Source organism: Danio rerio, chromosome 1, assembly GCF_049306965.1.
Source record: "Danio rerio strain Tuebingen ecotype United States chromosome 1, GRCz12tu, whole genome shotgun sequence".
Classification (NCBI taxonomy): domain Eukaryota; kingdom Metazoa; phylum Chordata; class Actinopteri; order Cypriniformes; family Danionidae; genus Danio; species Danio rerio.
Window position 1 is genome coordinate 8,750,001 of NC_133176.1, and position 19,737 is coordinate 8,769,737.

The following is a 19,737-nucleotide window of genomic DNA, read 5'->3' on the forward strand; positions in this document are numbered from 1 at the left end:
TAGATGTAGTACATGGAAAACCCACATCCTAAGTTGATGATGCCTTTTTTAATCTTTGCATTAAACTCTGACTGTCACAGCATGATTCAGTTGGCCTTTTCAGTGGTGTACTGGTGTCCCATGGCCCTGTTCAGGCATTTAATGAGCTGCCTTGTTGACTGCTGCCAATATAGACAGCTGTCTTATATGACATCCAAACAGAGATGGAGTCTCAAAAGTGAACTTTTTTTTCTTCTTTTTTTTTTCTTTTAATCTTCTAAATAGGCAGCAAGTCAAATAATAATCTACACAGGAGACTCCACTCAGTTGATTCTGAAGCAGTTTAACATGGAGCAATAATCAGTGTTTATATAGGCATACAAATAAATTGCACACAGAAATGTTAAAAAATAAGTTAGTACTTTTTTTTTATTATTATTTAAGTTGTTTTAGATTGTTATTTAGCTAATTGTGACAATATAGCAGAGTATTTTATTATGCTATAGAATATTCATTCATTCGTTTATTTTCATTTGACTTAGTATCTTATTTATCTCCACAGCGAAATGAAACACTAATATTCCAGCATATGTTTTACACAATTTATGGCCTTCCAGCTGCAACCAAGCACTGGGAAACACCTGTTCACTCTCACATTAACACACACTCATACACTATGGCCTTTGAACCACATGTCTTTGGACTACGGGGGAAACTGGAGCACCTGGCGGAAACCGACGCCAGCACCAGAAGAACATGCAAACTCCACACAGAAATGCCAACTGGCCCAACCTGGACTCAAACCAGCGACCTACCTGCTGTGAGGCGACAGTGCTAACCACTGAACCATCATGCTGCTGCTATGGAATATGTATTTATTTAAGAATGCTGGATTTCACAAACAAAATCTGAAACAATCAAACTGTAAACTAAACTGTACAATTTTTTTTAAGGTAAGTGGTTGGAAACAATTTATATGGGCTGAACTTAAACAAGTTAACATTGCTAAATTTCATATGTTTGTTAAAACAGTGCATATAAATTGATTGCAACCACTTGCCTTAATAAACAGAGTGAATCCAATGAATAATTTTTTTCAGTGTACAGCTGAGCAAAATAAAAGCTATATTGACCGGCCACTTTATTAGGTACACCTTACTAGTACCGGGTTGAACCCCCTTTTGCCTTCAGAACTTCATTAATTCTTCGTAGCAGAGATTCAACATGGTACTGTAAATATTCCTCAGAGATTTTGGTCCATATTGACATAATAGCATCATTGCTGCAGATTTCACAGAATCAGATTTGCAGATCCATGATGTGAATCTCCAGTTCCACCACATCTCAAAGATGCTCTATTGGATTGAGATCTGGGGACTGTGGAGGTCATTTGAGTACAGTGAACTTATTGTCATGTTCAAGAAACCGTTCTGGGATGATTCGTGCTTTATGACTCGACACGTTATCCTGCTGGAAGTAGCCATCAGATATAACCATCACACTGTGGTCATAAAGAGATGGACATGGTCAGCAACAATACTCAAGTAGGCTGTGGCATTGACATGATCCTCAATTGGTACTAATAAGCCACACACTACTACACCACCACCACCAGCCTGAACCGTTGAATCCATATAAATTGTTTGCAAACACTTTTAAAAAATTTAGTAAATGCAATGAATAATTTTTGTGTGTGTATAGCTGAGCAAAATAATGGCTATATTAATGTCTATTTACAATTCTAGGTGACGTTATAGAGTTTTATTATCTGACAGTTTACAGTAAATGTTAAAAAAAAAACATGTGTTCAGACAAAAAAAAAAAAACATGTTGTTTGGGTGGAGTTTTATTGCTATCCACCCTATATTTTAGTGTATATTATTATTATTATTATTATTCCTTTTTAATTTATTTTTTAATCTACAGGACTTTTAAAACAGCTGAAATTTTTACTTCAGGTGCAAGACACTTGCACAATTGCTATCATTTTGAGGATGGGTTTCCCACAGCACATATTCAAGCACAGGCCAGGGCTTGTTAAACTCAGTTCAGTTTGTGATAATGCACCGGCCATACTGTATATATAGGGTCACGATGAACAGGATATGATGGATAGCTCTGTGTCCAATGCCCTGCAGCAGTGTAGAGTTGTGTCCTTATTAGTGGGTAAACACACGGGAGGATGGCTAAGGTGAGCTGAAATTTGAGATGCTGCTGGCAACTGTGGCCCAACAGCTTGTCCTGTACTATTAGAGTCCATGTGTGGCTACATGGTTATGCTTTGGCTTAGTTACACAATCTAGTAAGACGCCTATCTACAGTGGAAAGCATGAGCAACATTGTGTGCTTTTCTGTCACAGTGTACTTCAAACAGTATCAAAGATAAGAAGTTACGTCATTTCAAACAAAATTCGGCCAAATCGAAGTTCGTTTCACCAAGTCGAATCAGTTACAGTGATCTTTTGGGTCTTTTGGGTTAGTTTTAGCTCCTAAACGTATTTTGAGCTACCATTAGTCTGTGATGGTTACACAATCAGTGGGTGTGTTCTCAAACTCCACCTTCTTTAACGTGCTTCATCTCGTATATCCATGAATGTCAAATAGGAGAACAACAACCAACACAACAAAACCAAGTTAGCAACATAAATAAACTGGAGAGTCAAGGAGCTGAGCTGTTACAGATGTATCCGCACCTGCACAACCTTTCACAAAGAGATTTTCAAGACTCGGAGGAGGTCACACGCCAGACGAGAAGTGCCACTGCATCCTACCACATCTTTATAAACGTTATAAACAGTTATAAACATTATTTCAATGTCCGCCTGATGCAAATAGAAAACAGGGGTCCGTTCTTCGTACCTCGCTTAAATGATCTAAGATGATTTGGCAGATCCTGGATCTTTTAATCTTGATAACTGATCTCTCGCTAATTTGGTTCTTCAAACAAGTTCGCGAATCAGATTAGAATGTCTGGATAAACTGATCTGAGATCGCTGCGTGTGTTGTGAAGGACAGATCTATCGATCCTCGAAATCATGATCAGCAATGCAGCGATTGGCTGACGGCACAGCAGCGTAATGACATCATCTGATTAATATTCAATTATACATGTGAGCAAAATTACATCAAATTAGCAGTAAACGGTTTGTTAAATATGACACACAATAACATTCCAAATTTGTTGTGAGCTGCAGGCTTTACACTTTCATGTGGCAAGAGTATTCATCATGTATTTCAATGCAAATCAGTGTATTTAGTTCTTTATTTTCTTTATTATAGTAGCCGTTTTTTAATCGGTGTAAAGAATAACTGGTTGTTTACAAAAGCATTTTGATATTGGTAAAGGCGTCTGCAACTTTTGTGAAGCATCAAATCACCGGCATATTAACTATCAAAACATGTTTATGACTGCATAAATGTATTATTGCTTAAAAAAAAAAGTGACATATTGTGCATTTCTATCATACACAATTTGTACTAAGCGATCTAAAAAGTTCATATAAATAAGTTTTCTCTTTGCACCACCAGGTGACAGGTTTTTGTACTTTCATTTCGAGGGTGCAGATTGCATAAGTTTTATTAATATGTATAACTTTATTTATTTTATTAATAACTATATATATATATATATATATATATATATATATATATATATATATATATATATATATATATATATATATATATATATATATATATAGTTAAAAAATATGTACCATTTTCCCAAATGTATATAACTACTACTGTAAGAAAATATCATAATTCGGTACTTTCTGTATTATCTTTGCTTGAACTGAGCCGATCAAATCCTGTCTATATGAATTGAACCTGCTCCCGATCAGGTTTGACCTAGCAGAACTGTTGCTATGACAACAACTCTCGGATCAGCTTTGAAGAACGAAACGATCCTGAATCGTGCCAAATCATCAATATCCAAATTCAGCTAACTGAGTAATCCACGTACGAAGAACAGACCCCAGTACAACAATGTGTCTTGCTTGTTGCAACCGGCTGGAGAAGGCTGTTTGCCAGATGTATTATTATGGCCCGTTTCCACTGAGTGCTACGGTATGGTTCGGTATGCTTTTATGGGCGTTTCCACTGTGAAAATGTACCAAAAAGTGAACTGTACTGTACCACTTTTGCAAAAGGTACCTAGCATGACAAAAGGGTATACCAAAAGGCAGAGCTAGACACAGCTAAATGTTATTGGTTTACAGAGAAATGTCACTAGCACATACAGACGCACGAGAATGAAAACAAAGAAACCGCCTTTTTTTAATACACAGCCAAGACATTACATAGTAATACTATATATATAGCGAGCCATGGTCGACCTTAGCCCAAACAAACCTTGTCGTCATCTTGATGAGCAGCCTCAAAGCCAAGAAGAACAAAATCTGCTGTGTCCTGTTTTTTTTTTTTTTTGATGAGGCCATCTAAAATTGTGAGCAGTTTCACCTTCTCCAGAGAGCTCACATATATATAAAATAACAAACTTTCTGAGCTGATGATAATAATGTGCACGTGATTATTGAAGTGCTTCTGACATCTGATCCTTTCAGAAATGGACAAACGTGGAAGTGAAGCACGAAAAAACTAAGGAGAAGCCTGGAAAAACTGAGCAAATGATTCTTTTAGCAAATCTAAACCATGAAAAAACTGCTATGTTTAACTAATATCATCACCTTGTGAACTCGGAATGACGGAAATACTTTCTAACAGAGGTTACTTGTGCTGATGAAGTTTAAAGATGCAGATGAGAGGTTTGCTCTGACTGTGGGCTATATTTTGTGTTGTTTTTAAACCCAAATAAGGCCTAAATGTATGCTGTGTGTAGTTTTTCTGTAATTGGTAATATAAAGGAGATTGTAAGGGTCTGTATGTGTTTATATATGTTGCATGTGTTTATTTATTTTAAGTAATGACTGAAACTTTCTGGTCATACACCATGCCCATTGTTACCCTTTTGGCAATGGAAATGCAAGCCTGGTGACCCGTACCAGTCGGTGGAAACAGGCCATTATAACTATTCTTCTGTCACAGCTGCTATTGTTGTTGCATTTAGGGGTAGAGGTCAGCAGCATGACACATTTACAACCCCACCTACTGCAGTGCAGGGGTATCAGTAGGTTTGAAATGTGATGCATGTTAAGGGGACGCTGAACCAACAGGCGGAGATATTGGTGCTTTTATCAGTCGATTCGAATGTTATCACATGATTGAATGGCCATCATCAGCTGATAGAAATGGGCCAATAGAAGCCTTCTGTGCCTATTGGTAGGCTCAGAAGGCTGTTATCATCCATCCACATAGTTAATTAGCCATAGATCACATACGGCTGCTGCCGCAAGTTAAAGAGAAATTATTCATATTATTTATTAAATTTCCCATTTATTGTATTTTATTAACGTCTACCCCTACCCCAACCATCATAGTAATGTAAAAACAGATCTGGATCTTAGGTCTTCTCTATTTGTATATCTGATTAACCATGTGGATGGATGATAATAGCCTTCTGAGCCTACTAGTAGGCGCAGACGGTGCCTACGGGCCCTTATCTATCAGCTGATAACCACTCACAATGCCCATTCAATCGAGTGCTAACATTCGAATCGGGTGGTTTTATGCTAAGTTCACATCAAATGGGTAATTAAGAGTATTTTATGAGTATATTGCATACAAGTCGATGCTAACATTTGAACAGGGTACAATATTATCCCTTGGTCAAACAAGGCAGAATGCAATACGTTTGCAAATGTCAGAATTTGCCTCATTCGCATCTTCTGCATTTGGTGTGAACCCAGCTGTGTTGGCCAATCAGAAAGGGGAAAACCGCCTGCACACTGATGTCATGAGGTAAAAACTACAAATGTTTTTTTTAAAAGAAATGTGTCAGGGCTGTATCTACAGTTTATACAAAGCACATACAAAGACTAAATTATTAAAAATGTTGCAATACTTTCTAGTATTGTTTCATCTGTGAGGTATGTTTCCCATGCTGCTTTATTTTTAAGTCAAAGCAATGTACTGTATTAAAACACTGATTCTGTTCATGCTCTTTAAAGTTCTTATCAGAGTGCCCATCTCCTATGTAAGCATTAGGTCAGATCCAACTAAAAGTGGTATGAGTAGAACTGAAAGGGTCAAACTGGTGCCGTGACCCAGATAGAGGAGGAGGTATGGTAAGAGCTTTAAAAGTAAAACCTCATTTACTTACTCTCATGAGATACACTATCTAATTTAGTTAGTTGGGAGTTAATTAGTTAGTGTATCTAATGAGAGCAAGGAAATAAGGTTTACTTTCAAAGCTCTTACCATTCATCTGGGTCACGGCACCAATTTGATATTTTCAGTTCTACTCACCACTTTTAGTTGGATTGGAACCTAAGTGTACATAGGAGATTGACACTCTTGCTTTGACTTAAGAGTAAGGCAGCATCGGACTCAAACTTTACAGATAAGGCAATACTAGAATGTATTGCAACATTTTTAATAATTTAGTGTTTTTATGTGCTCTACAGCCTTAACACATTTCTTTCAAAATCATTTGCAAAAATCTTACAATAATTTAGTGTTTGTATGTGCTCTACAGCCTTAACACATTTCTTTCAAAATCATTTGCAAAAATCTTACCCATTCTAAACTTTTGTATTTGTAAGTAGCGCCCTAGATAGTTGACAGTGAGCCCAATTTGAAAACAGCCCATGTCCAATTTCTGATAAGCTGCATAAGCTAATGGGGAAATAAAATAAAGGCCTTAATTTGATCCCGTCTCTGAGGGTGTTACAGATCCGATCTCCGACTTGATTGCACTTAATCTTAACCCTTCGCAAAGTAAAGGGCAAAACTGATCACGTATCAGCAGTTAGTAATAACTTCTGTCCTATTTTAGAAAGCCACTGTTGTTTCCTATTCGAGCCTCCGCAGTTTCTTATTAGATCCGACACAGCACTGTGGCAAGGTCTCAGAGGTGAAATAATTTCCTGAGAGCAATTACAGGCACCAGGAATTCCCATGATTGCCATTATATTAAAAGGTATGACTATAAAAGCGAATTATAATTGAACGATCACCATTTATCTGAATAAGGCTCCATCTTTCTCTGCATCACAAGGGGAAACGCTGACCGTTTAAGATACTCGTTTAAATTGCATCTATTATACATTCATAATTGTTGGAAGCAGCCTCAGACGTAGTGATCTGTATGTGTGTGTGTGTGTGTGTGTGTGTGTGAGAGAGTGTGTGTGTGTGTTTGTGTGTGCCCGAGCACTAACTTAATATGAGTTCAATGGTTTTTTGTTATTATTATGTGTCTTAACTACACATGACATGGTTCTGTGACACGTGATAATAGGTATCTTTTACATATTAAAATGATTTGTCCTTAGGACTCATGATGGCGACATGCAAAGTTTCAGTTTTAGAAATGCTTTCAATTTCTGCGACTGCAGTTTAATATTTAATAATTAGATTATAAACCTATCTAGGTTGTTGGAAGTGCCGTTCACTATTCTGTGCTTCTGAGTGGCTGTGGTATTTATATGTTAAAGTCTAGTCGCTTCTGGTATGGAGAGCCAAATTACTTGTCGCTGTAATTTTGTCATATTGTTTATGGATTAGGTGGGTATGGAGAGTATTATATTTTGTATAATATTTTGTATTAATATTATATTAATATTATATTAAGTATAATATTTTGTTTTCACCTCAAATGAAGAGTTTTCTCTTTAAAAAAATATTTTACAATGGAGAAATTAAAATAAAAAACTGTATTTTTTGCTACGAAATGTAGATATTTAGACTAAAACAAGACTAAAATTCTAAGGAAACTTAAATCATTTAAATAGTTAAAATACTCTTTGTTACACCTGCAAACATAATTTTTTGTGCCGAGATGTTTTAAACTCTCTTGAAAAGACCTTAAAAACACATACAAATGAAAAACGTTAACACTCTCATAGTTAAAACTTAGCACTGATTCCTGTTCAACAATAATTTAGACTCTTCATTGCATATCTTGTGATGTGATATTGCGGATTCACACATTGCGATATCGATACTGAAACTATATATTTGCCCTAGTAGAAAAAAAAATCTATGGAAGTCAATGGTTACAGATTTCCAACAGTTTTACACAATATCTTTTTTTATTGTTTGGCATTATAAAGAAACCCATAAAGGTTTAAAATGAGTAAAGGGTTAGAAAATGATGATAGAATTTTAATTTCTGGGTGAACTATCCCTTTAGGGTGCGTGAGTAAACTGAATGCTCAATTTGCTCTTTAAATTATGTTTTCACCTCTTGTTTGTATGCAACATCATGCAGTATTTCCTGTTAATTCATCAATCGCCCGGCTAAATGATGTGAGTCCTTCCTTTCAGTGTGAGGTCTCTGAAACAGAAATAATCGTTATAATGATTGACACCCACAAATCCTCTGACCACATCCTATAATGAGGGTTTGGTGAAGCTTCCTGTGTTCTTGAAATAAATATTCATCTGTTGAGCTAAATTGTTTCTCTCCGTGATTTTTTTTAATATCTATCCTGTCACAGCTGGTTTTGTAGCATGTGTGTTGTCGTGTCACCTGCTGCTCAAGTGGAACAAATAGATTGCGTTTAACATTGACATTTATACGGTTCGCTCTCGGCCAGGAATGCAGAATGGGTGATTGTTGTCTTCTCAGCTTTATCATTATCACGTTCACTCAGTGTTGATGATAATGAGTCAGCATTGCTGGCTTTCCTCCTGTCTGCGTTGTAGAATGATGTGCTTTTTCTTTGCATACTGTTATTATGGGAAGTTGTTGGTGTGAATTTGCTCTTGTAAGGGCTTCGCTTTTAGCGTGTTCCAAAATATGTAAGATTGATAATTGAGGATTCATATTACTTGCAACTGTGTGGTTCCTGGAGTAAAAGATCCTTAGTTAAATATTCAATCCTCCTAATTAAAATCTTGTTAACATTTCAAGGCCATGAGCTCTGAGGTTAACGTAATATTAACCTCTAAAGAAATCTCACATTTATTTTATTACATATTCATTTTTCTTTCTTTGAGAAACACATTTAAACATGTCTAACGTTTTTATATTTATTTTTTATTTAGTAAGGATGCATTTAATGCATTATTTTTTTTCTTTTATTAATGCATTTTTATTCACTGAAGATTAATTTAAGTGTCAGTAAATACATGTCAAATGTCACAAAAATGAATTTGATTATTATTACTGCTATTTTTAATTTTCTTTTTATTTTCAGTTTTTATTGTTTTTTATAATAATAATAATAATAATAATAATAATAATAATAATAATAATAATAATAACAACATTATTATTATTATTATTATTATTATTATTATTATTATTATTATTATTATTATTATTATTATTATTATTATTATCTTGAAGGTGAAGAATCATTTTCATGGCCTTAAAAACACTGAAACCTGGAGTAATGATGATGAAAATAAGCTTTAGAGGGCCATGAAACCCCTCTCTTTCGGTTCAAGTCTACCTTAGATTTTTTTCCCTAAAAATGCTTCATGATGGGCGTGAAGCGAGGGAGGAGTGGCCGTGGCCGGCAGAGTATGGGGAAAAAGAGGGGAGTGAACAACTGTTTTCAGTTGGCTCACAAAATGAGACACAAACCGTGAGGAGACCCATGATTTTATAGTTTATAAACTTAAATTGCAAAGAAATAAACAGTAGTTTAATGCCCTGCTACATTTGTTATTCGTAATTTCATAACCACAATTTGTTATATCATTATAAATATAACCATGTAAACACAATAAATGAGAAGGACCTCTCCTGAATGCCTGTCTCTGAACGCGAATGAATGTGTCTGAATATAGGCACAGTGGATAGGTCTCTTGCCCTCTCTATTTTAACCATTAGCCTTGCAAGTAATCCGGAGCGTTTTAAACATAGACAAACACAGCAGCACGGATAGGCGATGTGTCTGAATGGTAACGAACCCAACTGATAAAAGACAAAGTCCGCCATTCTCCAATTCTCATACAGCCCTCCTGACAAAAATACTTGCTGCAAAAAAACAGTATCAACATTATTGAACACATGCAACAAACCGCGTGAATCATGGAAACAAACACATTATGTTACGACCCTTCATGAATGGCTCAATACTGCTTGCTGTATGCGGACGCGGTCTCACCCAGTCATTGGCTCTCACAGCTTGGCAGGTATGCCTTGCCTTCGGAAAGTGCGTGCTCTCATGAATAATCAAGACGCAGGGTCTTCTCATAGGATAGAAAAACTCAGCTAATAATAATGAAAAACCGACGCGTCATCACTCCACTAGCAGATTCGCTCTACGTCACGGATTTATTTAAAAGAAGATGAAATTAGCTGATAAAAGCTCAAAATTATCTAGTTTTCCCCAAAAGCTGACAGCTTGCAAACATTGTCTTAACTGATGCCCTAATCTGTTGAACCTTTAAAATTCTCAAAAATAAATAAATAAATGAATAAAATAAAAAAATACGGTTAATATTACTAAATGAAATAAGTTAGTTAAACTCTACCCCTTAGTGCATAGTGCATAATGTTTTCCCTATTAATGTGTTTAAACTTCAGTGACAACAGTAAACTACATATCTGTAGAATGAAAGATTCTGATTGGTCACTCATAGTGTTTAATAAAACTTTACAATTAAAAGGATGTTCCCCTAAAAATAAAAATTATGTTTAAATGAAGTCTTATGTGGAATATAGTGTGAAAGAAACGCTATATTTTAAAGGGAGAGGTTACCCAAAATAAAAATAAAAATCTGTCCTCATTCAAGTTTCTGTCTTTAGATATTTAGAAAAATGCCTATTACCATTGACGTATGTGTACTATTTGTTTGTAAATCAATGGTTACAGGTTTTCAGCCTTCTTTTAAATAACATCCTTAATGTTCAACTGATGGAAGAAACTCACAAATGTTTGGAACCACTTGAGGATGAAATATTGAGTACATTTAAATTTTTGGGTGAACTATCCCTTCAATGTCAGTAATAAAAACTTTCATTAAAACAGCTTCTTGTATATCCCACAGAAAAAAAAAATCAAGTTTAAAATTACGTTGAATACATGATGACAGAATTGACATTTTTGAGCACACCCTTCCTTTAATGCCCTAGCAGAAACACTTGACCATGATAATACCATGTACTGTATATACTCAAATAACCTGGTATTTCCTTCACTCAAAGTATGATAATGCAGTAGTATTTTCCATCTTTGTTTGAGTGTCTTCATAAATCAATCAAGTTCTATAATAATTATTATGGAGGAGTCCTTTCAATTCAGGCCATCTGCGTTTCAAGTCATAGCTGTAAAGTAGTGGTAAATCAGGCAGATCTTCTAGTGTGGGCAGAAACCGCAATTCCATTGTCTTCACATGACATGAGAGACAATGAAAAGAGGAAGATGTCCGTAATCAGTAATTACCTTGATTATACCTTTCATATGTGCTGACTGATGATGAACAAATAATGCCTCCAAGCGACACACCATCGAAAAACAAAAACAAGCTGAATATCTTTCTTTTAATGCACTATAAAATCACTACAGTACTGCTTTATTTTTCATAGTATCCCACCATATTAGACATTTACTAATGAGTTTAACATATTTTGGTGTCACCAAAAAAAACCTGAACCAGTGCATCAAAGTTATTAATATTAGAACATATTAATATTGGTTGGAAAACTGCAATTATTTCTTCATGTCTGAATTAGCTGTCCAATCCTTATGTAGAAAATATAAAAATTAAACAACAAAATAAACTAATAAATTAAACATTTGAATTTTAAATATTATTATTATTATTATTATTATTATTATTATTATTATTATTATTATTATTATTATTAATAGCAACAACAACAACAACAAAAACAACAATAATAAAAAGTAAATAAATTATAATATGAGTATGATTTCTATTATTCATTCCTTCATTCATTCATTTTCTTGTCAGCTTAGTCCCTTTATTAATCCGGGGTTGCCACAGCGGAATGAACCAGCAACTCATCCAGCAAGTTTTTACGCAGCGTATGCCCTTCCAGCTGCAACCCATCTCTGGGAAACATCCACACACACACTCATACACTACGGACAGTTTAGCCTACCCAATTCACCTGTACCGTAATGTCATTAATAATAATAATAATAATAATAATAATAATATTAATAATAATAATAATAAATTTATTAAAATAATTAGATTAAAACAACAAAAATATTATTGATAATAATAATTTTAATAATAATAAATGTATGAATTAATTAAAGTGACAGTAAGGACATTTGTAATACCGCAAATCATACATATCATACAAATCTTTTAAAGTTCACTGATTCTCACTTTTATACCTAAAAGTACAACATTAAATGCCTGAGGTTTTATAACACTCTTTCAACAGAGATTAAAGTATACAGACAACTCTGCAAAGATGCTGTCACACTGCAAAGGCATGGTTACAATCTCTCACCTAACAGACACACACACACACACAAACACACACAAAAACACACACACACACACATACAAATATACAAAAATTGTCTCCCTCAGGATACTTTTAGCTTAGAATGCAGTAATGAAGCAAATGGACTCAAACACACACACACACGCACACACAGACAGACAGACAGACAGACAGACAGACAGACAGACAGACAGGCAGACACACACACAGACACCCACACACACACTTTCTCATGTTTTACGTCTGTATTTTTCCAGGAAGCATCATTATAATGTTGTTTGGATGGTAAACAAATCATGTCACAGAGTTTAAGTTTATATAATAATTTACACACTAATCTCTTTAATGTAAAAGTGTTGCCTAGAAAAATAATGCCAGTGTTGAGTCAGAGCTTGAGGAAAAAAAGGACATGTTTGTACATTAGGCTGCAGGAAAGAAATCGAACACACCGAGCAATGTTTTAAAAGTCAAGTTCAAACTAATGGCGGACGATTCTGCCACTTTGAAGGTGCCAGATTCTGCACTTTTATACTGTAGCATTTCGTATTATGTTCTTTCCCCCCTTACAGCCCACTTATAAATGTTACTCTCAAGGATGATCGTCTTAATTCGTTTTTATATAGACCATTTTCCTATTTACATTCACCACAGGCATTTACAACTAAATAAATAAACAGATTCAAGTTAAATCATGACAAAAAATAAATAAATGCAGTGATGTATGTTTACAATTGAACATGCATGCTTGTTATTTTAATACTCTGTAAAACCCAATAAGTTCAGCTAAGTTAATTTAAGCTGTTTGAGAAAAGACATTGCACAAATACATTTAAATTTTGAAACCAAAGTGTTTGAGAACTGTAAACGTATATATATTGAGTCACATACACACACAATTGAAACCAGAAGTTTACATACACTGTATAAAAAGGCACATAACCATTTAAAAAAAAGTCAGATGAACTACTTACACTTGCAGCGTCTCCACGATGGACGTCCAGCATTCTCTGGCCTCCAGTGCCTAGACTGCAGCTCTGTACAAGAAGTTTGGCCATAGACTGATTTCATGCGACCGCCATTTTTAAAAGCGAAATCGAGGCTGCAGTGGGAAGAAACCCGGAAGTATTGTTGGTAGTTACATAGGAATGTTGTGTACCTGGCTGTATATCTTATCAGCGAAGAGAAAGTGACACAAATGTATAATTTCACCGCCTTCTGAGTGACCCGAAGGTCCATTCTGAGTGAATGGGGAAAATAAAAAGGCATATCAGAGCTCATTTTCAGCTAAGTTAAGGGAAAGGGCACTAGTTAGCTAACATTTTCTTTTCCGAACACACGTTTTAGTACCATTTTTCAAACTCAAGTTAATAAACTGATTCTATCACTATATTAGACTTGTCACGATACTGAATTAAAAGAAAAAACGTCAATTTCCCGCTAACATTTAAGGCACTGCTGATGGCTTTCTTAAAACACAAAGACTAATTTGTCATTGTGTTCACGTGCTCTAAAGAAATGACTGTGATTGGCCGAGAAGGTCATCAGTTTACCCCCTGGAGTACAAACACAGATGAGCGATCTGCTTGATGACTTGACTAATCTTGACGGCTGCTTCGCACTCCAGTGTCAGTGTATCTGTGTTTGCACTGGGTGAAGATCGGTAAACTGAGCACTGGTGAATACTATGGTAAATCAGCGCTGTTTATGAACGCGCTCAGTGGCGGTTGAATGTAAGCGAGAAATTAATGTTTTTAAAACTTCAGTACCGGGACAACAATATTACAGACAGCAAGAGGGTGTGCTAAAGACAACTGCAGTGTTTTATTGCTCACCGGGTTACATAGGCTGAAGCAGGGAAGTGTCCCCACGGTGTTTAACTAGTGCCATGAACTGAAGCCTATGAGGACACTTGAGCATATTACTCTGAAAGAGATTGTGATGTTGTTTGATGCCTAATATGCTTTTAGTTGTTTTAATTAAATGAAACTAAATGATATTAAAGTGATGTTTACACCATTTCTGCATTTTAAAAATCTCGGCAACAGCTGGAGGTTTGTAGTCCACTGCATGTTACTGCAATGTTTACAGTGCTGGTCCTATACTTCCGGGTTTCTTCCCACCGCAGCCTCGCTTTGATTCTTTAAAATGGCGGCTGCGTGAAATAAGCATATAGAAGATATGGTTCTTCCTAACTGAGCCTGGTTCCTCTTAAGGTTTTTTTCCTTCACTTTAATCTGCTGGTGAAGTTCCCAAACCAGTCCTCGCCACTGGCTTGCTTGGTTTGAGACTTGTGTAGCTGCACATCGACATTATGGGCGTGCTTTTTTTCCCAAAGCGATCTGATTGGTAGAAGTTTTTTCTTTACTCAAAAATAATTTTAATGTATTTTGTTGTACTTGTTGTGTACTTAGGTGGCCCACATATCAATTTTTAACCTCTGAGCCAAATACTACATTTGACATCTGGCCCAAATCTTGAGTGAAACCTTAAAAACAGTGGCACCTCTGCCAAACCTGTGCCACCTATGTTTGGCCGACATGCTGTTTGCCAGTGCCGGACGAATGCCTTCTGTGCCAGCTTTAGGCCAAATCTGCGCCAGATTTCTTTGCTATCTGGGTATGCACAGGACAGGCAGGTTACAACTGTCACAATGTGCTTGTTCAGCACTTCAGATGGATTTCTGTGTGTGTGTGTGTGTGTGTGTGTGTGTAGTACAGCTATATCCCAGTCACTTCTTCTGCATGAAATAGACCTGTCCTCTATGCCTGCTAATGACACGCGGTATGAAGAAGTGATTGGATGTCAACATGATTGATGTGGGTGTGGAAAGGGAGGGTCCAGCGCTCTCGTGGGCCATTATCTCTTCAAATTATATCAAGACTGTCTCGCAATGTGTTCCTTTTGGTGCTACTCAATTGCTGTGATGACCGAGGGCATTGAGTCTTTGCAGGAATCTAAAAGCAGAGGACAATTCTCTGTCAAGCTGTTATGGTACAACGGAATTAGCTTCCAGAAGTAAACAGATGTGCTCCAACGTTCGACACATTCAAATCAATATTAAAAGCACATCTGTTTAGCTATGCATTCTTCTTGTTTATGTAAAGCACTTTGAATTATCACTATGTATGGAATGCATTATATAAATAAACTTTCCCTGCCAAGCTATAAAAAGATGAATCATTTCTAAGATTTAAGCTCACTTTTATTTCCATTTCAGAAAATGGACACATTTAATTCTGTGCATTTAACTTCAACTGTTTTATATGTTTTTCTGCAGTCTATCCGGGAGGTGACGGGTTACGTGTTGGTGGCTCTAAACCAGTTTGACTATCTTCCTCTTGAGAACCTGCGAATAATCCGAGGCACTAAACTCTACGAAGGACGCTACTCTCTGGCCATCTTTCTCAACTACAGACGAGACGGCTACTTCGGCCTGAGACAGCTCGGCCTCAGGAACCTGACAGGTATAGTTGTCGGTTTATATCAGTATTTACTTCTAGCAAATTCCTTTCATACCAGCCATATCCCCCTGTAGCCCAAGACCGGTTACTCACTGAAGCTAAGCAGGCCTGAGCCTGGATGGGAGACTGCATGGGAAACCTAGGTTGGTGTTGGAAGTTCTGTTATTGAGGACAGCAGGGAATGTTCATCCTGCGGTCTGTGTAAGTCCTAATGCCTCAGTAAAGAGAAGGGGGACACTATACTGTCAGTGAGCGTCGTCCCATGGCACTTCTCACAAAGAGTAAGGGTGTAATCCTGATGTCCTGGTTAAATTTCCAGCATCTGCCCTTACCATCATGGCTTCCCATTTATTCACATCCACCGAACTGGCTCTATCACTGTCTGTCTACTCCACCTATAACTGGTGTGTGATGAGCACTGGCGCTGTTGTCCTGTGGTTGCCGTCTCATTATCCTAGTGGATGTTGTACAATGGTGGTGGTGTGGAGAGACTCCCCCCCCCCCCCCCCCCCCCTTGATTGTGAAGCTCTTTGGGTGTACATGGCCATACATAATAAATGCACTATATGAATACACACAACATAACATAACATACCTTTTTTTATTATTGGATTTCTTAGAAATAAAATAATCAACATGGTAAGTAGAAATACTCTGATTCTGAACCTACCATCTGAATGCTATGGCAGAAATGCCAAAGTAGACTCAAACCAGGCATCCTTTTCTATTCTTCTGCTGTCCATTTTTTTTTTTTTTAAATGTATTTATTTATTTATTTTTTTTTGTCAATGTGAATAGTGGCATTGGTTTGCTGTTGTTATCTGACAGGAGTGTTACTGCTATTGCTGAAGCTCATCTTCTTTAAGGTTTTATGTGTTGTGTGATCAGACACAACATAATGGCCTCGGTATACTTCAAACAAAATACAAAAAAGCACCAAAAGAAGAAAATAAATTTGACCAAAAGAAGTTATTTTTGAGTTCGAAGCAGCTCACCAAAGCAAACTTTTTGGGGGAATTCATTTAGGCTCCTAAACACCTTTAAACTTTCATTGGTCAATGCACATTACCCAATCGGTGGGTGTGTTTTGGAACTTTATCCTTTGACTTGCTTCGTATTCATGGAGTTCAGAGTCAGAATGGAGAAAAAAAATTAGCACAACAACACCAAGTTAGCAACATGAATACACTGAAGAGTCAAGTAGCAGAGCTGGTACAGATGTATCCGCACCTGTATGATCACTCGCGGAAAGACTTGTAGAGTTTCACACACCAGACAAGAAGCCAAAGCATCTCACTTAGCACAATGTCTCTGGCCCAGCTCTGGCCCACACAATAAACTTTTGCTTGACCCACATGCTGCATTGAATTACAGTACATGCTTGGACCAAGTCTGGCTTCCAGACAAAGGCCAAACATGGACCTTATCTGGGCCAAGTCTTAGCCAAGGTATTAACCCATAACTGGGCTTGAACTGGGCCTGATATATATATATATATATATATATATATATATATATATATATATATATATATATATATACAACTGCAATGAAATTGATAAACACATGAAGCAGTGCACTTTAGGTGCACTATGGGCATGCTTTTTCTCGAAGCGACCTGATAAGTTTTCTTTACTAAAAAGATTATTTAAATGTATTTTAAATGTGGGTGAGGATAAGCCAAAATTAGGTGGCCCTTTTATAAATGTTTAAGGTCAGGGCCAAATACTACATTTGACATCTGGTCCAAATATTGTGTGGCACGTTAAAGACAGTGCCATCTCTGCCAAACCTGGGCTATATTTGGCCCACATGCTGTATGCCAATGTCGGATGAATGCCTGCTGTTCCAGCTGTATTCCAAATCTGGGTCAGAATTCTTTGCAGGTTGTTGCGCCATGTTTTTTAAAGTTCTGTGCATTGTTCCACTCATTGTCTGTGACGTAAGGCTTCTCGCCAGACGTTTATGAAACTTGTCATTCTCCCACAGCCGCCATTTTTGTTATGTTTAGTATTACGCTCAGCAACACGGCGCATTTAAACCCCACCAACTGCAGTGCGTAAGTTGCGGTATACTGTCAATAGCAATCTTAAACTTCTTTTTGGCCTCAAGTGAAGAACAAAAAAGGGCTTTGTTTGACGTATATCAGGACTTTAACTCAACCTAGACTTGGCTATATTGAGTGCTTATTTTAGTTACTGTCACCTTTCTATGAGCTGCAAGAGTCTGGTCATTTTTCTCTAATCTCTGGCAACAATAAGTCATATCCATGTACTGTATATGCCCACAGAACTGCCACTCATTGGATATTTTCCCATTCTCTGACCCTTTCCTGTAAATCATAGAGATTTTCAAGCCCATACATGTTTTGAAGGCATAGTTCACCCAAAAATAAAATCTGCGGTCCCTTATTTTTTTTAAACCTTTTTTTTTTTTTTTTTTGAGTTTCCATCTTCTAAAAAGAATACATGTTGAAGAATGCTCTTTGCTGGGACCCATTAACTTCCATAGTAGGAAAAATACGTTGGAGGTCAATGTGAAAGTTAACCTGTATTTTTCTGAATATCTTATTTTGTGTTCAACAGAAAAAAAAAAAAAAGTAGATAGGTTTTGAACAAGTGAAAGGTGAATGAACGATTCCTTTAAGGAAAAAGAGTACTGTTTCAGAATAGTTGGGGAGATTTTATAGGGAAGTACAGATGCATACTATTAAAAATTAAATGGCTAAAAGTTAAACTTAGGTGGTTGAGCCTCAGCTGGTTCTGTTGGCATTTCTGTGTGCATGGTTTCCCCGTGTTGGTGAGCGTGTGTGTGTGTGTGTGTGTGAATGCTAGAGTGTATGGGTCTTCCCAGTACTGGGTTATGGCTGGAAGAGCCTCTGCTGTGTAAAACATATACTGGAATAGTTGGCGGATCATTCTGCTGTGGTAACACAAAAAAAAGAGCTGAGCTAAAAGAGAATCAGCTTCCAGCCTCTGCCACTGAAACTGCAGCTCTGCACAAGACGTTTGGCCAGCGGAGAAATGGTCGTGCCCAACTGAGTCTGATTTCTCTTGAGGTTTTTTTGCCAATTGGTGAAGTTTTTTTTTTTTTTTTTTTTCTCGCCGCTGTCGCTACTAGCTTGCATGGTTCGGGATCGGTAGAGCTGTGCATCGATAGATTTGCTCTTCAGTGTTTGGACTCTCAGTAGTGATTATTAAACCACACTGAACTGAGCTAAACTGAACTGAACTTAAACTCTGACAATTGAACTGACACTGTTTCAATTTACTATGATATTTTATGTGAAACTGCTTTGACACAATCTACATTATAAAAGCGCTATACTAATAAAGGTGAATTGAATTGAATTGAAAATGGATGGATGGATGGATGGATGGATGGATGGATGGATGGATGGATGGATGGATGGATGGATGGATGGATGGATGAAGGAAGGAAAACTTAACTATTCCTTCACTTATATCACATCTATTCCCCATTCTGATGCTCAGTTTAAACCTCAGCCAATTATGACCACATACAGTATTCATGGCTAATTGCTGTTATGTGATTGGCTGATTTGATTTTAGCATTGAGCTGCAGTTTAACATTGACCTAATAAAGTGGCCGTTTAATCTTTTTTTTTCCTTAGAAAGAAACAAAATTGTGCTGCAATTGTTGCTGTGATCATTCATTTTAAGTATGTAAATCACACAAGCTGCAATTATCTCTGGAAATAAATCCACATTGATTCCTTAATAAGGTTGTTTTGGAGAAAACGGTTTTATAGAGTCAATAGAAGCGTATTGTGTG

At 36.6% G+C, this 19,737-nt stretch overlaps 1 protein-coding gene across 3 annotated transcripts in view; it reads left to right on the plus strand.

Annotated features, from left to right (window-relative positions):
• Positions 1 to 19,737, plus strand: part of si:ch73-383l1.1 — a 258,616-nt gene that overhangs the window by 140,641 nt on the left and 98,238 nt on the right. For all 3 annotated transcript variants that reach the window (XM_068220987.2, XM_021475936.3, XM_073949331.1), the window contains one exon: positions 15,759 to 15,945. In XM_068220987.2, the coding sequence (XP_068077088.1) occupies positions 15,759 to 15,945 (187 nt within the window). The remainder of the gene's footprint in view (positions 1 to 15,758; positions 15,946 to 19,737) is intronic.